The sequence below is a fragment of the Staurois parvus genome, unplaced genomic scaffold (assembly GCF_062004578.1).
Source record: "Staurois parvus isolate SC_StPar_1 unplaced genomic scaffold, SC_StPar_1.0 ptg000258l, whole genome shotgun sequence".
Classification (NCBI taxonomy): domain Eukaryota; kingdom Metazoa; phylum Chordata; class Amphibia; order Anura; family Ranidae; genus Staurois; species Staurois parvus.
In genome coordinates this window covers 6,176,256-6,201,306 of record NW_028318054.1, presented here as the reverse complement: position 1 = coordinate 6,201,306, position 25,051 = coordinate 6,176,256, and the positions used below count along the sequence as shown (strand labels likewise).

The 25,051-nt window shown below is 40.7% G+C and overlaps 1 protein-coding gene across 3 annotated transcripts in view; it reads right to left on the bottom strand.

Annotated features, from left to right (window-relative positions):
- The window catches only part of HIPK1 (homeodomain interacting protein kinase 1), a 122,853-nt gene that overhangs the window by 56,993 nt on the left and 40,809 nt on the right, over positions 1–25,051 (bottom strand). For all 3 annotated transcript variants that reach the window (XM_089681078.1, XM_089681079.1, XM_089681080.1), the window contains exons 2-3: positions 17,338–18,406; positions 7,444–7,567 (exon numbers count right to left, since the gene is read on the bottom strand). In XM_089681078.1, coding sequence (XP_089537204.1) covers positions 7,444–7,567; positions 17,338–18,404 — 1,191 coding nt within the window. In that variant the 5' untranslated portion in view covers positions 18,405–18,406. The remainder of the gene's footprint in view (positions 1–7,443; positions 7,568–17,337; positions 18,407–25,051) is intronic.

Sequence of the window (25,051 nt, the reverse complement as noted above, 5' to 3'; positions counted from 1 at the left end):
CGAACCACAAAAAGTAGTGTCGGTCGCTGTTACCGACAGCTTGAAGTTCTCAATGAACTGAGGGCACTTGCTGAGCACTCTTAGTTCATGGAGTCTTCTTACAATTCAACAACTGTCCGCATGTAAGATATGGGCAGGCAGCTGTACTGTGTATATGTAGGATTCTGGCATTGCGCCCACGAACTACTGATCGCAGGCACAATGCTTTACAGGCTGTAAATGCACATTTTTTTTCATACCTGCAAAAAGATGTGCATTTATTTTTTGTAAAAAGGTGAACTTGGCCTTTAACAAGGCAAAAACCTACATGCCACCAATTTGTGAGGCATCAGCTGAAAAACTCTATACCAACCCCCCCACGTTTTTCTCCCCACTTACCTGCAGTGATGTAGTGTATCCCTAGTCGCTCTGTCTGCCGATTCTGAAGACTTCTGGGAGAGGTGATTCAAGTATCACACAGGCAAAAAGTAAATCAGACCCTGGGTTACAAGCCTTTGTAGAAAGCAATGCAGAGTAACCAAGGAATGAAAGGGAGGTGGCCTGTGTCCTGTACTCCAAGATATGGAATTTCTGGTAAGTCAAAATTCCTCATCTTAAATTGTACAGCAGAGGATTCATAGACCCTGGGACATCCCCAAGCAATGAATGAGAAGGGTGGGGGAACAACTAGGCAAACTGAACTGACAACAGATCCAACAAGGGTCAGAAGGACCTAACTTCAAAGTGCCGCTGTAAGAACCTTGCAGTACAAAATTGTATCTATAGGCATATGTTACACAGGCGTTAAAAACGTATCTGTAGATTTGAATGAAACAAAGTGAAGCTAAACTCCAACACTAAAAAGGTTTGCTTTTGGGTTTAATGTGTTATGAAGAATGTCTGGCCTTACGTGTAAGACTACCTCATTGTGAAGGATGAGGAACAGCTCCTTACATGAGAGCCTCCAGCTCAGACATCTGACAGATGTGCTAGCATCCAAGGCAGCCACTTTACAGGAGAGTTTTTTTATAAAAATATCCCTGATCGGTTCAAAATGGCACTTTCTGCAAGGCCGAAAGAATGAAGTTAAGATCCAAAGAAAGCACAGGGTGGTGCAAGGGGGGCCTGATGCGAGATACACCTTAAAATAAAAAAGAGGGAGCTGTACACAAGAATTTTTTTACCTTCATGCATAAAGGTGAAAAACCTTCTGCCTTTGGAACCACTTCCAAGTCCAAATTCTGACCAAGACCTAATAAGGCCAGAATGGCCTGTTAACATCAGGAAAGGGCTTTATGGGTATTATAGCAGATCTTTCTGTAAGTGGCTTTTCTTGCTTTCAGCAAAATAGGAATACCAGTATTAAAGACCCACTTTTCTCCTAAAGTGGTATTAAACCCAAAAGCAAATATATTGCAGCTTACCAATTCTTAGATGTGGTTGGCTGCATTTTGTTTTTTATACCCTTTCCTTTATTTTCACCTGGTAATCCAGCCAGTAAATAGTTTAACAGAACAAGCTGTCCTGCAGATGCAGCGGTTAGGGGGTTGAAACAAACCATTTAACATAGGTGTGATTACAATGGTCAGCTTTTATTAAACTTTGATCCCAAAAGGAAGGCATATATTAGCCTGAAAGGCATAGACCAGCCCTAACAGACCAGAGAAATATCAGGTCATCCAAAGCCACGGGATCCTTGGTCATGGCCACAAAATTTGTTGACGTATTAGACGCTTAGGAGGTCTAAGAGTCCTGAGTATATCATTTCTGATCCAGATGGTTACATCTGCTTTTGAGTTGTCCACTCAAACAATGTGGACTGCAGCAATCAATGGACAGCACGTTTCCATCCAAGGGATTATCTTGCTTGCTTCCTTCCTTCAAGGATGCATGACTTCAGGTGCCCCCTTGATGGTTTGACTGAACTTTGACTGGGAGTCCACGCAGAAGGGGGCATTCAGTATTGCAGAGCCATCTTTATTGCTCTGAGTTCCAGGATGTTGATGGGGAGCTTGGCTTTCATGGGTGACCATGTACCTTTGACCATGGGGAACTGGAACACCCCACTAAGGCCTGAAAGACTGTCACTATCACTTTCCTGCTGTAAGGAAGGAAAGACTTCCCTTCTGTTGGGGCTGGGGACCCACCAAGTCAGAATTCCTTAAATTGCTGGATAGGAGAATGGGTAGGTCGAGAGAAGGTTTTTATGCTCTATGTTCCAGGTTGACAAGATAGTGTCAGAAATCTCAGATTAAACTGGGTGAATAGTACAGCCTCAAAAAAGGAGGCTACCACGAGGCCCAGAACTCAAGGGGAATCTCATTGAGGCATGTCTCTTATCTCTGGGCTCAGAATAATTTAAAAAAAAAAAAAAAAAAAAAAAAGTACTTTTCTGGAAGGAAAAAAAAAAAAAAGTTTTGCTTTGGAGGTATCCAGGACCAGACCCAAGTACTCCGAAAGAGGAGATTTTTAAAAATTGATCACCCAACCACAGCCTTGCAGCATCTGAATGGTCTTGTGTACGTTTACAGATAGCAGGAAGGAAAATTAGTCTTTCAAAAAAAGGTGGACTAGATGACCTTTGACCTAGATGCCCTGCATTCTAACGGCAAGAAGAGGTTCTATGACTTATGAATCCTCTGAAGGACCACCCACTGGTTGAAAACACAAACTGGAAAATGGCTGCCTACCACTGCAAAGTGCACTGAGGAGGTGGATAAATGAGAATATTCAGTTAGGCATTGTGAACGCCAATCCCAGTCTTGAAGATTCCATACAAAATGTGGAAATTTGAAGATTTGTTGAGGGATTTTAAGTTGAAAATAGGATGAAAACCTCCACTGTGCTTTGGTACCATGAACAGGTTTGAGCACAACCTGTCTTGTAAAAAGGTAGTGGAACAACTATTCCCTAAGAAAAGAGATTGTTCAGTGCATTCTGCAAATGGTCTGTCCTTGGGCAGTCTTTGGTTAATTTGAGAGAAGAAAGCAGTTAGGGGATAGAGTTTCTAATTCTACTTTGTACCCCTGTGAATCCACCAACTTAAACAGGTTTGGGATGCCTGTGGCCCAGAGAGAGGCAAACAGACGTGCCCCAATCTTAAGAGTAAGGGTACCAATTCATTTGGAAGAGTTTTGGGGAGGATTTGTGGATTTAACAGGCCAAGCTTTGCACAGAAAGGTTGGGCTGAACTTGGGTTTGGAAGCTAAAGCCTGGGTAGAGAAGTTAGGGTCTCTGCATTTTGAGGGAGGCAGGATTTGGAATCTTCAGTAAAATCTGTGCCATGTCTTATTTAATGGATTAGTCAGGTGCCTCCCTTAAAAAGGCATTCGCCTTAAAATGGCATAGGTGTGAAGCACTTTTTTGCAGGCAACTTTAGCTGCTCAGGCTGTGCGTGTGAATGGCAATTAGTCATTCTGGAAATTTGTCTCAGGACACGTTCTAGGGCATCTTCTCAACCAGGGTGCCTTGACAAAATGTCAAAAAAAAAATTGCCCAAAAGTTGTATGCAAGCCAGCAGGTGGAACAAGACTGCCTTGAATGAAAAAAACACGGCCGATTTTCAGATTGTTAGTGGGGTAATCAGTCGGCCGTTTTTCATAATCTTGACACTGTCAGTCATGTTGGGGGGGGAAGAAATTCAGTCCGATATTATATTTGACATTTAAAAAGTATAGAAACATTGTATCTAGTTTCTATTTGTATCCGAATAGAAACATCTGTATCCGAAATGGATACAAATAGATACAATGTTGCAACTTTTTCTTCCATTTCTTCTTATTCATTCTATTTCTTCTGTCAAATAGCAGAGCTCTCTGCAGGGACACCGCTATAATATTTGCCGGCCATAGACGGGACGAAAATCAGCCGACTTTTTACCAATGGTGGTAACTTTGGCCAACTGAACGACCAATTTTTCGTTTTTCTAAAAAAAAAAAACGCCGTTTTTCTCCCAGTCTATGGCCTGCATTAGTTACACAAAGCCATAGGTTTTACGACCTTCTAGCCACTGGCATCCTGACAACCAGTGACCTCAATTGAGGATGTCAGCATATCTGCACAGCATCCTAGTTTTACCCTCCCCTGCCCCTCTCCATCAGTGGTGGGGTCACATTAGCTCAGTAATGGATAAAAACTGTGGGAGAACAGAACCACTGGAATACTACTCAGTACCAGTGTGCAAAAGTGTATTTGCTTTAGATGAATAAATCACCTCTAATGTTGGGTGTCCTACGTGTGCGTGTTGCTGCATTGGGTAAAATTATTAGAATAGTTTTCCACATTTTAGAATGGGGTGCCTCAAGACTGTTCATAATGTTAAGGGTACCTCGGGACTGTCCATAATTTTAAAGGGTGCCTTGACTGAAAGGTTGAAAAACACTGTTCTAGGGTATCCACACAAAAAAGCAGAGCAGAAGGTCTCCGTTGAAATTGCCCCATTAAAGTATGGATACTCTGAGGAGTGAGTCTTTTCTGGAGTGATTTGTCATAGCTTGCCCATTCTATTTGTTCACGAACAGGGAACGTCTTAACAGTTTTTGCAGGTTTCTGTGCTCAAAGGGCCTTAGAGAGACACAATGAAGAACTACACTGCCGAGGCATTTGTACACAGCAGCAGTGAGCTTACCTACATATCAAGCATGTTGCATGAATCTTACAGTAGGTGTAAGTAGGGGGAACAAAAGTCTTCCGCAGTCTGTTTCTAGAACCTCATTTCCTTCCTTGGCTGCCTTGTCTAGGGCAAGCATATTAGGATTCCATGGAGGAGCTGGAGACTGGTGTTTAGTAGCACAGGATAAAGATGGCTATATTTAGTCCATTTCCAAGAAACGGACATAGGTGAAGAAAAGTCTACGTTTGTAGAGTAGGAAACTTGTGTGCCTGATCTAGAGCTAGAGTTGGATGCAGAGGCTGGTTCCTGCTCCGATGCATTATCACTCTGAGGTAGAGTGTTGTGGGGGCCTTCTGCAAAGCAAATTGTGGCCTGGGGCTTAGCAGTTGCTCCCTTTCAACTTTAAACATAGCTAGGAGGTCAGGGTCTCTACTGGGGCTTCAGATTCCATGTCTCCTGGACTTCACTAGCTATACCATTAAAGCCAGTGATTGTGTAGCAGGTAAGGTGGGGGGGGGGGGCAGGGGGCAATCAGTGATCACATGATCGGGACCTCTACGATCGGTGTTTCATTGTGTCCGGAGGACACAGCAGGCACCGGATCACGGTGCTGCGCGCTCTCGGGGAGCACGCACAAGCAGGGTGTGGGGAGGCCGTTTATAAACGGCCACCCGACCCTGTACTGCCACCATCCAGCAGTTTATATACAATGGCCGGATGGGAGATGGTTAACTAAAATCTAATACAAAAATAAAAGCTAAATTAAAGCTTTCATAAAGACCTTTCATATTCCAAGTGGTAGCTGGAAAGCTCTAATCCATGTTTTATATCGTATTAACAGAGTACGCAATCCTCAACTGTTCTATTCCTTTATCTGGCATTAAGACTGCTTTACCCACACACACCTGCTTCTTGCAATGACAGGCTAGTATTGCCATGACCCAATATTTCATATTTTTTCTCTGCATGCTTTTACAGCAGCTATTTTTCATGCAAATTTTATTTCAAAGTTTAAAAGTATACTAAACAAGCGCAGATTCACACTGGTAGGGTCTGTTGTGGTGCGTTTAATGCATGTGTGTTGTAAAGGAGAGTTGAAACTAATCTTGCCTGTGCGTTACCACGCTCCACTAAGTGTCCGGTCACATCGGTGCGATTTGGGAATTGTAAAATCACATCTAATGAATGTGAATGTGTCTTAATATTTGCGATTTTCTGCAGTGCGATTTCTAGAGTAGTCTTGCATTACTTTTTCTGCAGTTTTGTTGCGATGTCACAGACATAAAATATAACTGAACTCGCACTGCAAATTGCAAGAAACAATTGAAAGTCTTCGCAAGTAGCAATAAAGTCTTCAGAAATAATGTTGAAATTGCACATAAAAATCGAGCGATTTTAAAAATCACAGCGGTGTGACCGGTGACTCACTCACATTGCAATGCTTTGAATGAGCCCTTATTTATTACAGGTACTTATATAGCACCAATTTACACAGCGCTTTATATATATTGTACATTCACATCAGTCCCTAACCCTGAAGGGGTGTACAATCTAAGGTCCTTAAATTACATTCATACATACACATACTAGGGACAATTTAGACAGGAGCCAATTAAACTTACCAGTATGACTGGAGTGTGGGAGGAAACCGGAATACCCAGAGGAAACCCATGCAGGCACAGGGAGAACCTGCAAACTCTAGGCAGGTGGTGCAATGGTTGGGGTTCTAACAAATGAGCCTAGTACTGTCAGGCGGCCCTTAAGAACACCTGATATAGGCAACTACCATAAGCCACACTTAACGCTAAATATCTAGTCTATTACTAAAAAAATCAAAGAAGTGCACTCTTTACAAAAAATAGATCATGCATTAAAGCAGGGGTCTGCAAATGTTTTAAACAAAGGGCCAGTTTACAGTCCTTCAGACTTAAGAGGGGCTGCAATGTGGCCACTGGGAGGAATAGTGCCGTATCATCGTTTATGTCATTGGAAGAAATAGTGCCCCATTGGTAGGAATAGTGTTCCATCACTTATGTGATTGGGAGGAATTGTGCCCAATTGATGGCATTCGCAGGAATAGTGCCACATTGGTAGGAATAGTGTTCCATCGTTTGTGTGATTGGGAGGTACTGTGCCCCATCATAAGAGTCATTTTGCCCATTGTTGGTGTTATGGGGAGGAGCTGTGCCCCATCAGTGTCATTGGGCCCCATTGCTGGTTTCATTGGGAGGAACTGTGCCCCATTGATGAATTAATTAGTGCCCCAAGGGACAGATAAAGGCAAGCAAAAGGCCGCATCTGGCCCCCAGAGACCACTGCTTTCAAGTGACAAAAAGTTATAAATTATAAAAACAAACATTCAATATAAGGCTCTATTTACACTTACACGACTTCAAAATCGTACGATTTTCATTCCAACTTTACAGTGTGACTTGATCACCAAGGATATTTGTGTTTTCTGTACAAAGTCACATGTATATCATTCAGGTGAGACTTTTATAAGACTCGAGGGTTTACATTGAAGTCTGCGGCCATCTAGTTGAAAGTCAAACCAAAAGTAGTGCAGGAATTACTTTCAAAATTGCTGCAACTTGAAGTTGTGCACATGAATGGTACTCATTGGGAAACACGGGGTGTGACTTATGAGACTTTGAACCCCAAAGTGGCATGACAAATCACACAAGTGTGAAAGGGCTCTAAAATGGCATTAGTAATTTTTAATGTAGTGTTTTTTTGTGGTCATGATCTATGACAACATGTACCAAAGAATTTGAAAGACTTACCAATCACACTTTCAAAATTAACAAATACAAAAATGACTATATAAAAAGGACTATGCAATAAGAGCATACCTGATCATACTCTGATGCACCAGGGTAGAGAGGCCATCCAAGGAACAATTCTGCAATGACACAACCCAAGGACCACATGTCTATTGCTTCACAAAACGGCAACCCAAGAATTATTTCAGGTGCCCTGGCAAGAAAGCAAAAATTTTAAAGTATTTATCAATGAAGTTAAAAAATAATAACTGTAAATTAAAAACAAAGCATTGCAGGGCAAGTTTTTTCTTTTGTTTTTTATTAAACTGCACAGAATAGTCATAGTAGCCAATAACAGACTATGCAAGATATGGGTGTGTAAAAAAGAATCTTGGCTTTGAACACAATCTAAGGGTTGTACCAAGCTACTTTGAAAACACACTGTAAGCTATGCTTTGATCACTTAACAGCAAAATAGAAACTCAAACTGGTGAATGGTTTGGCAGTATGCTAAGCAGCCCACATTAAAATTCACTCATGTTTCACAGCTTACAAGGATTTGTTGTTGGGGTGTAACTTTTTACATGCCCAACTCCCTGCCCAAAAACAAATGCTGTGTACCTTTTACAAAAAAGGTGTTTGACCCCACACAATATTCTCTGTGTCAGACTTCTACTTCAAAGGAAAACTGCAATGATACTACACTTCCATCTAATGCCAGAATCTGACCAGATTAAAATGACTTTAAAGGCACTTAATAAAATAAGTGAGATGTGGCCAGCCTGTGAAAGAGCTGAACCCTGCATACTGTATGTAGCACAACCCTAAACCCTGTACTGCGTATGCAGCACACTCCTCAGCCCACCACTGTGTACACAGCACACCCCTAAACTCTGCAATCTGTACATAGGGCAGCCATAAACCCTGCACTCCGTACGTAGCACACCCATGAACTTCACACATAACGCACTTCTGGTATTTTTTTTGCCCCTTTAAGATCCTCCCACTATTAGTGCATTTCAGCTGGGGGTTGAGTTCTTGGACCTACTTTTTGAGAATGAAAGCCCTGGATAAATATAGTTTAACAGATACAACCGACCCTTTGAGGGCAATCAATGCTGATGTGGCCCACTGATGCAGGCTGGTTGTACCAAAGTCAATCGATCAACCAACTTGGGTACAACCAGCCTGTCAGTCTTTACATGCAATTACTGCTGGTAGCTATAGTTGCCAGCAGTAATTGTGTTCTGCCAGCCAGGAAGGCTCCCTGCCAGCAGAACATGCAGGAGGGATCAAGCAATTTTCTCTTTCCTTCCAACTGCGGCTGCATGAAAGAAAATCAATGGCTCGACCAATTCATCTACTTGTTGCCCAGGGTAAAGCCTGATGAGATAAAGAAAAATGTAAAAGCATATTTATTGCTGTATATACTGCTATGGTCTTATTTTTGTCTGTGCCCGATGCAGATTTACCCAACTTTGTCTGGTGAAACCTTTTTCAGCAGGACTGGAAATGGTTATGTTTCTAAAATAGCTGACCAGTATCATAAAACTTATAGGAGCTTTAAGCCTCATGCACACTGAAAGTTTTTACAGCTACTTCTAGGGGCGTCAGTTTTACTGCCTCTAAACTCCCTTGCATGTTATACTATGTCCATGCACACAGGATTTTAGCAGTTTTGTGGCAGGAGAGTTTAGTTGCAGAAAAAAAAAAAAAAAAAAAAAAAAGCTAGAGTCCCCTGAAGCAGCAGTGTTTTAACTAAAAAACTCTTGACTTGCTTAAGTATGTGTAAACACACCTAAACACCAGGAAATGTTCAGCATTTCAGCATTATTTCAATGGCCAAAATTATTAATTCTGACCAATGAAATTAACGCCCAAACGCTTGAGGTGGGTAAATGTGTGTACTCCAGCATCAAGTTTTTTGGCCAAGTACTGCTTGCTTCTAGGGGAGTTGAGATTAAACGTCTGTGTACATGAGGCCTTAATCTTTCCCCACACTATCCAAAATTTAAAAGAAAAAAAATAAATAAGGGGGCTAGGGAACTTTCCCACAGTTTACCTTTTGTCCCCATCTCCTTATGAGAAGGTCTGGAGCCCATCAATCACACTGCTTTGTTTACATCATTCTATGGGCTTCTTGATCCGATATCAGCACCAGTGCAGTTTGGCCCCCTACACCACTTATGGTAGTGGGGGGAAATATAGTTTATATTTTTGTATCCCAAAGGGCAAGGAATCTTCCCAACAAAGTTTCTTTAGCCCTTAATAGTGCACAATGTTTTACAATTTTGTATCTTATGACCCATGTAAAAGAAAAATCAAACCACTTTTTAAAATTATAGAAATACAAATTATATGTAGGGATTCACAAAGTTTCTCATAATACAAAAAAGGTGGGTCGTATGTGGGTCAACTTACTAAGAAAATTCATAGCAGGTAAAATAACAGCAGCCATCTGTTCCAGTATGTGCTTGCCAGCACCATAAATGAACAGTAAACACATTAACTGCAGTATAACAGAGTTGCTACAGCAACTGTATTATATAAACTTTCTGGGACAATGTGGGTGGTTTTCTTAAGGTAAAAAGACAACATACTTGTTAAGAGAAAAAAAAAAAAAAAAAAAAAAAAAAAAAAAATGGATGTGCATCATCACCCTGTTTTCTAAATCGAAGGGAAACCCTTTAACCCATAAAAGTCAACAGTTAAAATTAAGATTTTACCAAAAAAAGTACACTTAAATATAAACTAGGGTTACCATTTAATAAATTGGGATTACTATTTAATAGAAAGTGTAAGAAATGTCTGGTGTATATCAAGATCAATGTGGATCGGCAGACCTCTTGAAATCAAATACAAAGGAATAAAAAAGGTAGTAAAAGAACTAGTTGCCTGAAGACATAAATGGGGTGTTTTATCATGCTCAAGCTTTCACGCCTGCAGCAGCATGTTGCTTAGTCACCAAGAACACTCATACTTCTGGATCTGTGCGTCAAAGCCATAACTCTATCCAAGCAGAATTTAGCCATTGGGCTGCAACAGCACATAATGAACTTTAGCCAGGACAGATGACACTTTTCCCTTGACTTAAAAAAGGGTTTCTAAAAAGTCCGTTATCTGAACCTAACCACATCTCTGGCAACTTGCACATACTGCCCTGCAAGGAGTGACGTTAAGGCAATTTCACCGTACCCAAAGATCAATGGATATTATATCAGTAGAAGGAAGGGTCATTTGAACAAAGTTGCACGAGCACTAGAAACCAATCACAAACCTCAGAGAACAATGTTAAGGTAGCAATGTTATTTGAAATAAGAAATCTCATTCAGGTCTTTAAAAAGCTATGGTCCCCAGCAGATTCTTCAGTATACCACTCATTTCCATTTGACGAATGCACAGGTCCTTGCTGTGAGTCGTTTCTCCCGCCAACCTGAGCATCACTACTGTAGTGGCTGGTGGAAGAAACCATAATGCACAGCTTTGGACATAAGCAGACACCTTGGAAGTACTGGGTGCTGACAGTCAGTTTAAGGAGTGGTTTTCCCACCGAATTCCACATGTTAAAAATGGTCAATTAGATCTGCTGATAAGCAGCTGAAATGTTCCACTTCTTTTACAAAAACTTGACTAAGCCCCTCTATTCCAAACCCAAGACAACTGTCTCCATTGCATGTCTGTATAAATGTCAACCAGGTAACATTGTGCCCATTAATTTATTATTGGCACCAGATGACTAGTAGAGTCAATGTAGACTGCAATCAGTCTCATCAAAAACGGACAGATAATTACAAGATAATAGCAGGAATGTGTGTCCAACCATGCGCAAATTCTTCCTGCACATTTATGCAGGATTTATAGAGTTTGCACAGCACATTACAACCTAACTGCACAATTGTTACATGATTTGTGCTGAACAAAGTCCTTTAAAATAAACCAGGCAACATGGTCATGTTAGCTTTAATTTTAAATGGTTAAACTTCCACACTGCTAACACTTGTGTTAATTAAAAAAAAAAAAAAGCTATTTACCTGCTCTGTGCAATGGCTTTGCACAGAGTAGCCCCGATCCTCCTCTTCTGGGGTACTATGCTGGCGATCTCGGCTGCTCTTCTCCATCTGCCCCTAGAGCAACCAGCCTGCAATGGGGCAGGTGTTGCAGGCTTGCTCCTGAGCTGGGCCGTGTGCCCATAGACACATAGCATGGTCTGGACTCAAACCCCGCCTCCTGTATTCAATTGACAGCAGCAGGAGCCAATGAATCCCACTGCCGTCTGAGTTCCATGAGGAAAGAGCAGCTCTGCTACTTTTAGGCAAAGCGCTGGATTGAGATCAGGCATATTTAGGGGGCTGGGGGGGGGAGCCAATTAAGGAAGGTTTCTTACCTTTAGCCCTGGTCCACATACAGGTGAAACTCAAAAAATTAGAATATCGTGCAAAAGTTCATTTATTTCAGTAATGCACCTTAAAAGGTGAAATATAGGAGAAAGACTCATTACATGCAAAGCAAGATAGTTCAAGACGTGATTTGTCATAATTGTAATGATTATGGCTTACAGCTCATGAAAACCCCAAATCCACAATCTCAGAAAATTAGATTTCATGCAATCAATAAAACAAGGATTGTACATAGAATATCGGACTTCTGAAAAGTCTAAGCATGCATATGTACTCAGTACATACTGCCTCAATGCGGCGTGGCTTGGAAGCTATCAGCCTGTGGCACTGCTGAGGTGTTATGGAAGACCAGGATTCTTCAATAGTGGCTTTCAACTCTTCTGCATTGTTCGGTCTCATGTCTCCTTTCTCTTGGCAATGCCCCATAGATCCGTCTGTGTGGTGGCTCTTGATGCACTGACTCCAGCCTCAGTCCACTCCTTGTGAAAGTCCAATACTTTTGAATGGCCTTTTTCTGACAATCCTCTCCAGGCTGCGGTCATCCCTGCTGCTTGTGCACCTTTTTCTTCCACACTTTTCCCTTCCACATAACTTTCTATTAATGTGCTTTGATACAGCACTTTGGGAACATCCAACTTCTTTTGCAATTACCTTTTGAAGCTTTCCCTCCTTATGGAGGGTGTCAATGATGGTTTTCTGCACAACTGTCAGGTCAGCAGTCTTTCCCATGATTGTGATTCCTACTGAACCAGACTGAGAGACCATTTAGGCTCAGGAACCCTTTGCAGGTGTTATGGCTTAATTAGCTGATTAGAGTGGGACACTTTGAGCCGAGAATATTGCACCTTTTCACAATATTCTAATTTTCTGAAATTGTGGATTTGGGGTTTTCATGAGCTGTAAGCCATAATCATCACAATTCTGACAAATCACGGCTTGAACTATCTTGCTTTGCATGTAATGAGTCTCATATATTAGTTTCACTTTTTAGATTGCTTTACTGAAATAAATGAACTTTTGCACGATATTCTAATTTTGAGTTTCACCTGTATATGCGGTCATGCAGGCCGCATTTTGCGCAGGCACGAAAGCCCAATCATTTGAATGGACTTCCGTGCCCCGTGACATGCAGGGAAGAAGTCCCTGCACTTCTGAAAATGCAGTCTGCATGGGAACCTTGGTTCCCAGTACGGGTGGCATGCCATTAGAATTAACGGCACCCGCACGTATGCACGGATTTTCGTGCGGATCCACAACAGCACCACCTGCACATATGTGAACCAAGCCTAATCCAAAGAATGCATTCAGGTTATAAAAAAAGCATACCTTTAGCCTTTACAAATCACTTTAAAACAGGTCTAAATCCAACAGCAAGAATATATGGCAGCTTATCAATCCTTCGATGTGATGGCTGCATTAGTTCTCGCTTTAAGTATTTTTTGCCCCTTACATGTCACCTGGTAATCCTACCAGCTACACACCTACTGCTCTAGGGTCACAACACCCACTTACCTTACTGTAAGTATGAAAGAGCACAGTTGTCACCTTACAACTGCCGAAGTTGAATTCTGTTTTACAAGAATTTTTGTAACTTTGGTATCCCTTGTTTCAGACGAGCCTAGCATGTTATAGAAAAAAAAAAAAAAAAACACAGACTTGTTTGTCTGATATTCTCACGTCTACTAGGGCCTAGGTTATACCTAGGAAGGAGATGTCAATGGATCTTTGTGGAATCCTGGAAAAGTTGAGCATCCTAAATCCCATATCATGCTGCAGCGAGATCCTGATCTTTCACAAGATCCCTCTGCAAAGTCCTGTGACAGGAATACACCAGAACCCAGTAGTAAAGTAACCATTTAAGAATTTTCTTTCAATGTGTGCATATTTATTTCTTATTTCCCTAATTAAGTATTTTGACAACAGAAGTAGGGGTATCCACATATGAAGACCTTTCATTTTAGTGTAAGGTTTGCTTTTAGTTCTTAAAGTCTGATCACCTAGAGAAGATTATATGGCTTCGATGGAAGTTAAGAAAATATAACATTTTACGTGGTCAGCAATTAACATCTTAAACAAAACAGATTTCACTGTCATACAAGCTGGCAGTTTTCCCAAGCACCTAAAAGCATTCTAAAGAAAACAGCAAACAGGAAACAAGGAGTCTGCATATGTAATGGAAAAAATGACATTACTGTTATTTACAGTCAGGATATAAAAAGTACACATTCTCTCCTTTTTGAACTGGAACAGAATCACAAAACGGTATAACCACCTCATCAAAAACAAATTGCAGGTATGGCGTTTTTTACATAGTTTACATGGTCCAGCTTGGACTGATGAGCCTGCAGAAACTGTTAGAATAACCAAACAGTGGTTCCATCTAATTGAATGCAGCCAATATTTTTATGACAGTCACTGGGGCCAACAAGCACTGTACATCATGATTTTCATTCAGCTTGCATCAGTACATGGCCAGCTTTACACAGTGCTCACTTTAATAAACCAAAAACTATGTGCAAATCCAGGTATTACAAAAACCTAAAGAAAAAAATTTTTTCGATTTTATTTAAGAAAACTATGTACAAACAATTCATAACCTCAAACCATTAGTCCTCATGCACACTACGTCTTTACAGCGGCTGTTTTTGCTTTTGCTGTTTTTTTCTACAGCTAGTTAACTCCCCAGCAGGTTATTTTATGTGTCCATGCACAAAGACTATAATCAGCATTTTTTTGGCAGGGGCTTTTTTGGCTGGAAAAAAAAAAAAAAAAAAAAAAAACCAGAACTAGTGGGTTTCTAGGAGTTTTGTCAAAAAAAAAAAAAAAAAGGTTTTTACAGCTAAACAGCTAAAGGCTAATGGAAAAATGCTGAAAAACTCATGTTTTTAATGTTACTTTACACCACCAGCGTTATTAAAAAACGCCCAGTGTGCATGGAGCCTTATACTTTTCCTTTAAGGCTGTCACACACACACGACAATTTGCAAGTCCATATCGATCTGAATGAATTAAAAGGATGTTAAGCAGACCTGGGACATGCAGTTCCAGGTGCCGGGCAGGTATTTCTTCTTTACATTTAGCCCTGCTGCAGGCAAGCAGCAAGGTTTCTCTTTTGCCCCTTAACAAAGTGGACACCGGAGCTTGCTTTGGCTGCTCAGCATGTGCTTGTACTGAGCATCCAAGTGCTTTCGTGTGAGTAATCTGATAGAATAAAGTTCCTCCCCCCACCCTCTCATTGAGGCCTGGCACCTCATTTACTCGCTCAGCAGATGAGCCTAAGACAGCCCGACACTCCCCTTTGCCAACGAGCACCCAATCAGTACTGTTCACACTGCAAGGTGCTAGTCCCTGGTACAGTGCTGGAGAGAGGCAGGAAGGAGAGTAGGAGATTAACAGTGCAATGTTAAAACATTAAGCGTTTAAGTCCCCATAAAGTCAGTTTCGGTTTTAAAAGCTTCAGACATTCCTAAAAGCACCACTGCCTAATAAAAATATCAACCCTTCTTGCTATTAATAAAGATGCTATTTAAATATCGTTGTGGTAAACTTTTTCATCATCAGGACAAAATAGATTGTCGTAAAGGAACAAGTAGATTGGGACCCCGATTTAGTCCCATGTACAAGTAGTTTTCTTTAAAAATTTCCACACCTTTGAGACCCTCTCACTGCACAGCTGAAGGCAAAAACTAATGCAGATTGTATAATTTTAATTACGTGCCCACCTTAAGGGCTTATTTCAACTAGAAGTAACCCTCTAAAGATCAAAGGTAGACTGCTTTTCAGAGGGCATGCAACAGGTGGTATATTGCCTCCATGTTGCCTGCTTTTAACCTCTAGAAGCCTGCAACACCATGGACAATTGAATGGATTGAGTTTAGCATGTAGTACTGCCCGCCAAATGCGATAGGAGGAATAATTTACCCGTGAGGCAAAGCAATGTGGCTGCAGCATTTGCATACCCCCATATGCCTGCCTTTGTAGCTTAGGAGGGAGCAACAAGTGAAAATCAATAAGTAAACTGCTAACGGGGGCATTTTTGCATTCAGAAATCAGATCTGAAAAAATTAAAAACACAAAAACACCACACTCAAAGGGACTAACTTTCCAAATGCCAGTTCACATTTACGTGGCTTGAACTGTGTCCAATCCACATTAGATGTGAAATAACGTTCCTATGGTGCCTGTTCACATATGTCCAGTGCACTGGCAGTGCAGATTCAGTGCAGTTTGAAAGAATCCTGTGCGATTTCTGAGCACTGCCATCAGGTTCAGGTGTGGATTACAGGCTACTGATTTCTATGGGAACAATTTCTATACTGCACATGAGCGAACAGGATAAGATCCTGACCTGATGTAAACCTGACATGAACCACTGCATAAATTAGCTGTGAAACTTGAGCTGCAATCCGCTTTGCACGTGTGAAACAGCTCCAAGTGTCAGCTGTAACTCTCCCCCCCCCCCCCCCAACAATAGCAGCCACAGGTCCTGACATTGGCCAGGCCTGTCCTACTGATATCCAGGTACAAGAAATAACTACCTATGTACACCTAGGGAGAATAAATCTGAATGTAAACATTAGGCAGCCCATAGTTAACTTTTTCATGGTAAAAAAAAAAAAAAAAAAAAAAAAAAAAAAAAGGAGAAGAATATTTTTGTATCTACACATTCAAGGCAGATGGGGGATTCCGTCATGCTATGGTATTGTATGCTGACAGTGGGAAGCCTTCTCCATCAGAATAGAATGATCAGCATTGTCTGCTATCACAGATCGTTTGGTAAAAACGCAACAGGCTGGTTGTACACAAGTCGATCAACCAACATGTGTACAACCAGCCTGCAAAAATAAATCAAAATTTGGCCTGTCCCTGCTGAACTAGTCGAATTTCAACTCCTGTATGGCTGGCTTTAAAGTGGTTGTAAACCTCAGACAAAATATGAACAAAGCATACTCCAATTATAGTGTGCACTTGTTTCAAGAGCACTAAGCATCATCTGCTGCTTTGTTCCTCTGCTGTCAACATGAAATCACCTATGACACGTTTTACTGACAAGCGAAAAATGGTGATGGTAAGGGACTTCAAGCACACAGCCTGTGATTGACAGATTCTGGTCTGTTATTGTGTACTGTGGAAAAGGTGTCCCTTCCCTCCAATTGGCTCTCAGATCTCTCCTCAATGAGCTCTGCAGAGTGTAATTACAGTTCCCCCCGCCCTGATTGTTTCCTGTATATTTTCATGCTTTTTCAGCTATTTTGATTTTGTTTAGGGTCTCTATTCCACTGACTTGAATGCATTTAAAATGAATATATGACTTTCGTAATGCATTAGTGATCGCTGATTCTACTGGAAAAAAATAGGCAAATTCAGGTCTCATTTCCACTTTTGTAAAAAAAATTTTTTTAAACATATCTATGCAATAATGTATATTTTCAAAACCACAATTGTGTAAAGCCTTAAAGCTATTAAGGTGCACAGGCCTCGAAAGGGCTCACGATAACCAATACGTATACAAAAGCATACATTTTATGAGTTACATTCGTAAACTAAAAAAAAAAAAAAAAAAAAACACAAAAAAACACAATCTTACCTGTAGTATCGAGACTGTAGGTAGGTGGAGCATACCGCTTTTGATACGTGACTGGCAGAACCAAAGTCTATCACCTTCACTCTGTAAGGCTGGCGAACTGGATCAACTAGCATTATGTTCTCTGGTTTCAAGTCCGCGTGGATTAACCCCAAGCTTTTCAGCTTCATTAGGGCAGTAGCCACCTGCTGAAGGATAGGTCTTATGTACTTCAATGGAAGAGGGCTGAACTTGTTTTGCTTGAGGAAGTCATAAAGGTTCTGCTCCAACATTTCAAAAACAAGGCAAGTGTGGTTCTTGTGCTGGAAGCACTCATATGAACGCACAAAGTTGTACTCATCTGCATTTTCGCTGCTCAAGCGTGAGAGGATGCTCACCTCTATTTGACCTTGCCTGGCATAGGAAGGGTGGTTCTTTAAGATCTTAATGGCAACGATTTCCTTTGTGCTACGCTTCCAGCATTTTGCCACTTGGCCAAATGTCCCCCTACCCAAAAACTCCAAGACCTCATAGCTGTTGGTCATGGAACACAGGATTTCATGTTGAACAAGCTGGTAATCCCCCTCACCATTAGAGCTGCTGCTTTTAGTGGTTACAGTGGTGGTTGTGGCAGCAGCACCCACCGCGGTTCTGTTTTGCAGCATCAGAGGTGGCCGTTCATCAATAATCTGCACGCTACCGTTGCTGTCCACCTCCTCACTTTTTCTTTTCAGTCCACATTTTTGGTAGGGTTCCAGTAAAATGTTACTTCTATGGTTTAGAATCTGGCTGCTCTGGAAGGAGGTTGTGGGTCCACTGCCTGTGCTGTCCGCGGCAGTTACCACAATGTGCTCTGCTGCAGCAGCTGGAATTAAGAGGTTGGACTCATAGGCGGGTAGACTGAAATTGGCTACCTGGTGAGATGAACTTGTGTGCCCTTGAGCAAGGTTTTTGCTGTGTGCGTAATACTTGTTGCTATTACCCTGTCCCGTAACATCCCAGCCAGAAGGCTCAACTTTGAGTTTCTTAGCACTACAGAAGGCACTGGACGATACTGAAGGAGGGGAGAACACCTGCAGCTGTGATGCCATACCTGTGGGAGAAAACAAAAAAAAGGAAGACTTGGTAAGAAATAAGGAGAATATGACCAGTAAGCAGCCCTATATGTAAATATGAAGAACGTTATTTCCACATAACCAAAAGAACTTTTCATTCTCCAGTAAATGCTTAAACGAATGAAAGGGAAGCATCTAAGTATACATTTAAAAAAAGCAGTTCTACTTTCACACGAGGTCCAAAATGCATTCTAGAAATGAACATTAAGACTTTAAATTAGGTGCAGAATACGCACTTGAGCAAGATACAGTACATTTAACACTCATTGTTAGAAAATAAAAATAGTGAGATTTCCCGAGTCATAAGGATGTAACTAAATTTTCGTTTCTATTGAGAATCAACGGAAATTAGGTAAAATTCATCTTACAGATTGAGTGCTTCAATTTTTAAATTCGGCTGTCAAGAGTAAAGAGAAATACCTGGTACTTCAATGCATGGGGAACATGTGATTCACTTTTCTTCCATTTGATATTGCCTGTGCCTTGGTAACTGGCTACTCAGACACCCAGTATGGTCACATCAGAATGGATTGCGACTTGCTTCCTCTCTTGCTTGTTTTCCTTTTGCTTAGCTAGCAAGAGGAGAGCAATAGCTACAAACCTGCATGTGAAAAGCATGAGTTCACTTAAAACTAGAACTAAATGTAAACCCCGCTCCCCATTTTGGATAGGCTAAAGGCTCATACACATGAGAATATCAGATGTATGATCGTTCTTTTTTGCATGCTAGTGTCATACTGCAAATGAGGAGGTTTCTTAAAGTTAAAAAATTCTCGTACAACAGAATACAACTTTGGAAGTGTGATGTAATGCATTTCATTTCCAAACATGCACGGTCTTGGTCACTTGATTTTTTTTTTTTTATTTTCGGACAAATACTGTACTGATTAAAGAAAATCATTTGTTGTTTTGTGAGAAAAATTTTCATGCTTGTCCCTTTGGATAATGTTGCATATACTGTCGTGATAGGCATTCGGAAGCTGTGTACTAATGATCAGATTATCAATCAAATCAGAAAGTGGTATTTTTCATCCACTTCTCTCATCCTGTATACTATGCATTAAGGAGGATTATAACTTGTAAGATAAACAGGATAAATAGGAGGGTGAATCTCCCTAATGGGAGGGGGGGGCACAAAACAAAAACTGATGGATTACAGCGCGAATCTCCACTCTGTCCAAAACTAAAAAAAAATTGCATTTAGTTATACCTTCGATATCAGCTTTGTCATAACTTTGTCCTTTGGTTTAGTATTCAGAGGGGAACTTAATGGATAATAGAAAAAAAAAAAAAAAAGCAGAAACCTTTATATTAGGAGGTATAAGAAACCATCATGGACCCAAAGCGAAGCATTCTGAAACGGAGGTCCATTATTCCTCTAAACATACTCCTGGAATATATACAATACTACATAATTTATTAATGAATACTATGTTTAAAACTAAACTAAACAACGGTGTTTATCCAAAATAATTAGGTGCATATCTAAATGCTAATATGATTTCCTGGAATTCAGTCTATTTTGCAAACTACCCAAGTTTCCAATACAGCAGAAAGACCAGGAGTGTCTGCATAGAAGCTGCAGATCTGTGACAGTTTCTCAATACAATTCATAGTCCCAAGATGTGAAAATTATATTTCCATCCTTTAATAAAAACCAGAGAAGAGATGCCTAAAGCTGTTAAAATGCAGCCCTTATTTACCAATTAAAGTGGTTATAAAGGCTTTTACTTTTTAAACATGTTATACTTGCCTGCTCTGTGCAAAGGAATTGCACAGAGCAGCCCTGAACCTCTTCTGGGAGTCCCCCATTGGCACTCTAAGCTCCTCCTCTTCTGTGTCTTCCAACATAGCAAGACACTTGCTATGTGGGCAGATTTGGGTTTGCTCCCAAGACTGGCTGTGTCAAACCTATGCAGCTTGGCTGAGCCCCACCCCATGCTGTTAGGATTTGACTGACAGCTTGTTTTCATCTAAAGTGGAACTAAAGTCTAAATGTAAAAACTGAGCAGGCAGGCTATCAGATAAGACATGCAGTGTTTATTCTGCAATAAAATAAACCTACCTGCCTGCAGTCTTCTGTACGATGCACACTGAGCTGCGCATGTGTAGCTCAGTTTACATTCCAGTGCGGTGACTGTCAGGAGAACGGAATTCCTGATCATGTGCAGGATTGATGGCGTCTTGCATCAGCTAAGCAAAACAGGGAAAAGATACCAGCGCAAAGGTGCAAGACTGTTGAAGCAGAGGTAAAGTACGGTGATCCTTAGTCCCACTTTAACACTGAACTATAGTAACCTCACCCTTGCAGGAATCTTCCTGGTCATCTGGATCTCTGGCCATCTTGACTGACCAGGCAGGGCCAGGATAATATAACTGAATGCACATAATAGACCAAGATAGCACACAAGAGAAACAGAACCAGAAGTTAGACCAACTGCGAAGGTGAAAGTGTACTTACTATGGTAAATACGGAAGCCTGGGAAATCCAACCATTAAACTACAGGAATGGAAGGTCAGACCAATAAGACTTATGTAAAACAACCTAAACCCTTGACTGCAGGGTGAATTCAAATACTGTATTTACAATATGGTATGATCATGTGATCATTGTCAGCCAGCAGCACCTGCAGGGGAGAGGAGAGGGCACTCCAACATGAGCCATAGGCTTCAATGGCTTCCATTTTCAGCACTCCCTCCTCTCCACTGCAGCAACCACAGGGGAGCCAAACCATGCAACTGGACCAGCATTAAATTAGACAAGTACCCATATTTCTTACACAGGTTAGTTAGCACAGGAGTTGGGGGGCAATTTTAAGGCTTTTTAGGTGTAAGCTGAAATTTCACCTTTAAAAATAAGCGAAAAGTACCACAAATTTAGATCAAATCCCCACTTAAAAAATCCAAGTATGCCTGATCAGACCAATTGAAAATGGCATCTCAAGCCTTCTCAGTAGCTATCTTATTCAAGAGAATCATGTATAGGCCTCATTGCAATCAATAATTCAAAGCAGCTTGCACAATGTATGATATGTGAAGTGAATAGAAATACAAAGATATGTGCTGAACTAAAGTTATAACAATACCAAAATTGTTAGGCCCCATGCACATGGGTGTCACAATTTACTGTTTACTCAGGAATTTGTGACACCTGTAAGGGGCCCCAAACTCTGTAAAGACCTGAGTAACGTTGAGTATAGGCAATTAAAAAGGTGTGTAAGCATATGAGTATAGACAAGTAAAATTCTTCATTGCCAGTATTGTGGCCCCTTGCACACCAGAGTCACAAATTTCTGAGTAAACAAAAGAAAATTAGGATGCTTGTGTGCAAGGGGCCTAAAATGAGTGAAAATGCAACTAAATTACTGCACTCAAATGAAAAATGTTCTCTTTTTGTTTTACTCAGCCCTGTAAAATGTCCCATAGACAATGCATCTCATTGCAGATCAGTAAAAACAAGCATTTTGTACTCCCGTGTGCAAGTATATATTCATCCAAAAGTGAAAAATAAATTTCTATACCACATACCGAGAAAAGTCCTGCTCAGTAGCTTATGTGAGCAATGTCAGCATATATGTCTGTTGAACCTGCTGAATTTCAACCCATGCATGGCATCTACCACTGACAGGGGTGTGCCGTCTCCCCTCCCCTCAGTAAACTGAACATAGTCAATAGTTTAGGACCTGCACAATTTAGAAAATGTGTTGGATTCTTTCCAATACAAGGCATTTTTTGATTTAAACAAGGAAGAGAGGAGGGGGAGGTCCATGTCAAACACCACCTTGCCAATCAGGGAACGCCTTGTAGCCACTGAAAATATAAAATGTTTCCTGAATGGCAGAGGTTTACCAAAAAGGAAAGTCGCTGCAGCACAGCTCATAAAGAACTTCCCGTTTATGACAACATATACTAGGATGATTGAGACCCCATAAACACCCTGGATTTAACATTGATAATTACAGGAAACCAAGCTGGCCCAAAGTACATTTTAAAGCTGAGGTTTAATCAAAGAATAACTTTAGGCCCATAGATGCAGTTGCTTCACATAAGCTGGCTACAGACTTTTTTATTAAAGGTTTTCATTTGTTGTATTTTCTAATTAGTGGGATAATTAAAAAAAAAAAAATTCATTTGTTTGACCACAGTGAAGTTTAAAAGCAGCAGGACGGAAATTTTCCTCGAGAAAATGCCTAACCTTGTATGTGGTTTTTGTCTGTTAAAAGTCCTTTCATTGCAAAAATGAATATTAAAAAGGCAAATGGATTTTTTTTTTTTTTTTTTTTAAGTACTTTCAAAACATTTGTCAAGCCGTCAAGTGTTGAGAAATCTTGTACATAATTTTGTATAAAATGTTTGTATGAACATTCATTTGAAAGTCCACTAGTGTATGGTCATATTTACCTGTAAAGTCCCATATTTGTCAGGCAGTTGGATTACACTGCATATAACAAGATCCCTGAATGGGGGAGAGAATCTAGTCATTTATCAGCCTCTCCCCCATCCATAGATCGTGTTACATGCAGTGTAATTAATGCACAGGCTTTATTCAAGGAAGGAATGAGGGGGGAGCACAGGCATCAGATTTTTTTGCCAGAGACTTGCACAATGCCAGAAGTTCAGGAAGAGAACCTGTCATTAGAACAGAACATAAGATTTCTACAAGATCCAACTGACAGAGGTGATAAATACTTCATTACAGATAAGTGTTGTGACTACTACACTTCCGATTTAAAAAATGGATTATTCTTGGAGTTCCACTTTAAAAATGGAATTAGTGAAAACACTAGCTAGCTTTTAAGATCTTTCCTCCTAATGCACTTACGTAAACATGTAATGCCATGCTTTATTTTATTTGTTTAATGAGTTGCTGTGCATTTGCTCACAGCAGGAGCCAAATTTTGTATCACATTGCTGCTCTTACATGCAGTATGTCCTATTTTCGCCCAAGGCACGCAAACACACTGTTGATTTAAAGTAAGCTGGCTGAAAACATTGTTTACTTGTTAATGTGTTAGAACTGTGTTGAGCAATGCTGTTCAATATGTATGATGTGAATAAGCCCCAAAGCTAACAGTTAAAAACTGTCAAACGTCACACATTCTACAAGTTAGCTAGAATGTAAACATTAAAATGCCTAGTATAAAATGCAGATCCCTCCCAAGCATCTAAATAGCTATAGTATCCAATCACCAGAGTAAAGAACAGGTTTCAAATAGCAGTGAAAGCAAACCTGTAATTCAGTCCCCCGCATTAACTATGACTGGCTCTAAACACTGAACAGGATCAGTCAAAAATGGGAGTCTAGTCTTGAGGTCAGAGACCAAAAGAGGAAAGGAGAAAATAACAGTGCAGTCAACTGGTGCAATGAACAGAAATCAGTCACCGAGAAGCAGAACAAGACGACCTCTTACCGTGATTAATGTGACCCTTGGAAATTAGTAACCAATGTCCTGTGGGGGTTGTTTCATTATCAAGCTGAATGCAAAGAGTGCAGCTGTGTAGTGACATTCAAAGAAACCGGTGGTGTTTTTCCTATCACACACCGCCCTCCTCTATTCAGATTCACAGAGAAAGCTCTGACTGAAGGCCACATTTTATAGCATAACAAAGGCAAGTTTTCACAAGTGAAGAAGAATGGATTTCTATTTTTGATTTTTCACAAGGAATTAACTGTAAAAGCAGTTGCCTTTTAATTAATTCTCAGGAAATTAGGCAGCATTTAGTCAACCTCAGCAAGCTGTATTCATCTAGTATGTTTGTATGCGATTAATATTGAGCTGGAGCTTCTCTGACTGACATATAAACCAAAAATTATATTTAGACTAATTCGAACAGAAAAAAAATAAATAAATAAAAACAAAAATAGCCAATCCATACTGAACGGACACCTACCTAAAAGTATAAAAAAACATTAGCCACAGAACACAAATTTAGCAATCCTGCAAAAAAAAAAAAACAAAAAAAAAAAAAAACCGACAAATTGAGGATTTGGCTCAGACATGGACAGTAAAGGCAACCCCCCCCCCCTTTTGTGAGGCTGGTGCATCACATAACTGGATGTAGGAATTGTTTGGACTGTCATACAGGAGTCTTTTGGTGTAAATTACCTTTATTTTAAATGCAACCCGATCGCCCAGTAGCAGAAGTACTGCTACAGGGCGGCAGGGATACACACAATCACTAATATATGTGATTTTGCATGACTGTAGGAGGCGCACGTGCACTCCCTACCTGCACCTCCGCATGTTAATCACCGAGTCCCAGCTTCTGATTATCGGCTGGGTCTCTGATCGGTGGAGCTGACAGGAGAGGTCTGTATGTAAACAATACAGATCTCTTCCCCTGTCAGCAGGAACAAGATGTTTTGTATTGCTCTGCCCAGCACAGCAATACAAAGCAGCTCCTTTCCCTAGCAAAACACAGCAGTTAACCCTTTGAGCGCCCCAGATGTTAACCCCTTCCTGCCCAGGGCCATTAGTACAGTGTCAGTGCTTATTAGTCAGTTCCCACCCACTGTCAGAATGGCCGCCGCAGTAAGTCGCTGATCACCACCATTACTAGTAAAAAAAAAAAAAACCCACACACAATACATACATACACACTGCCATTTGTAGACGCTATAA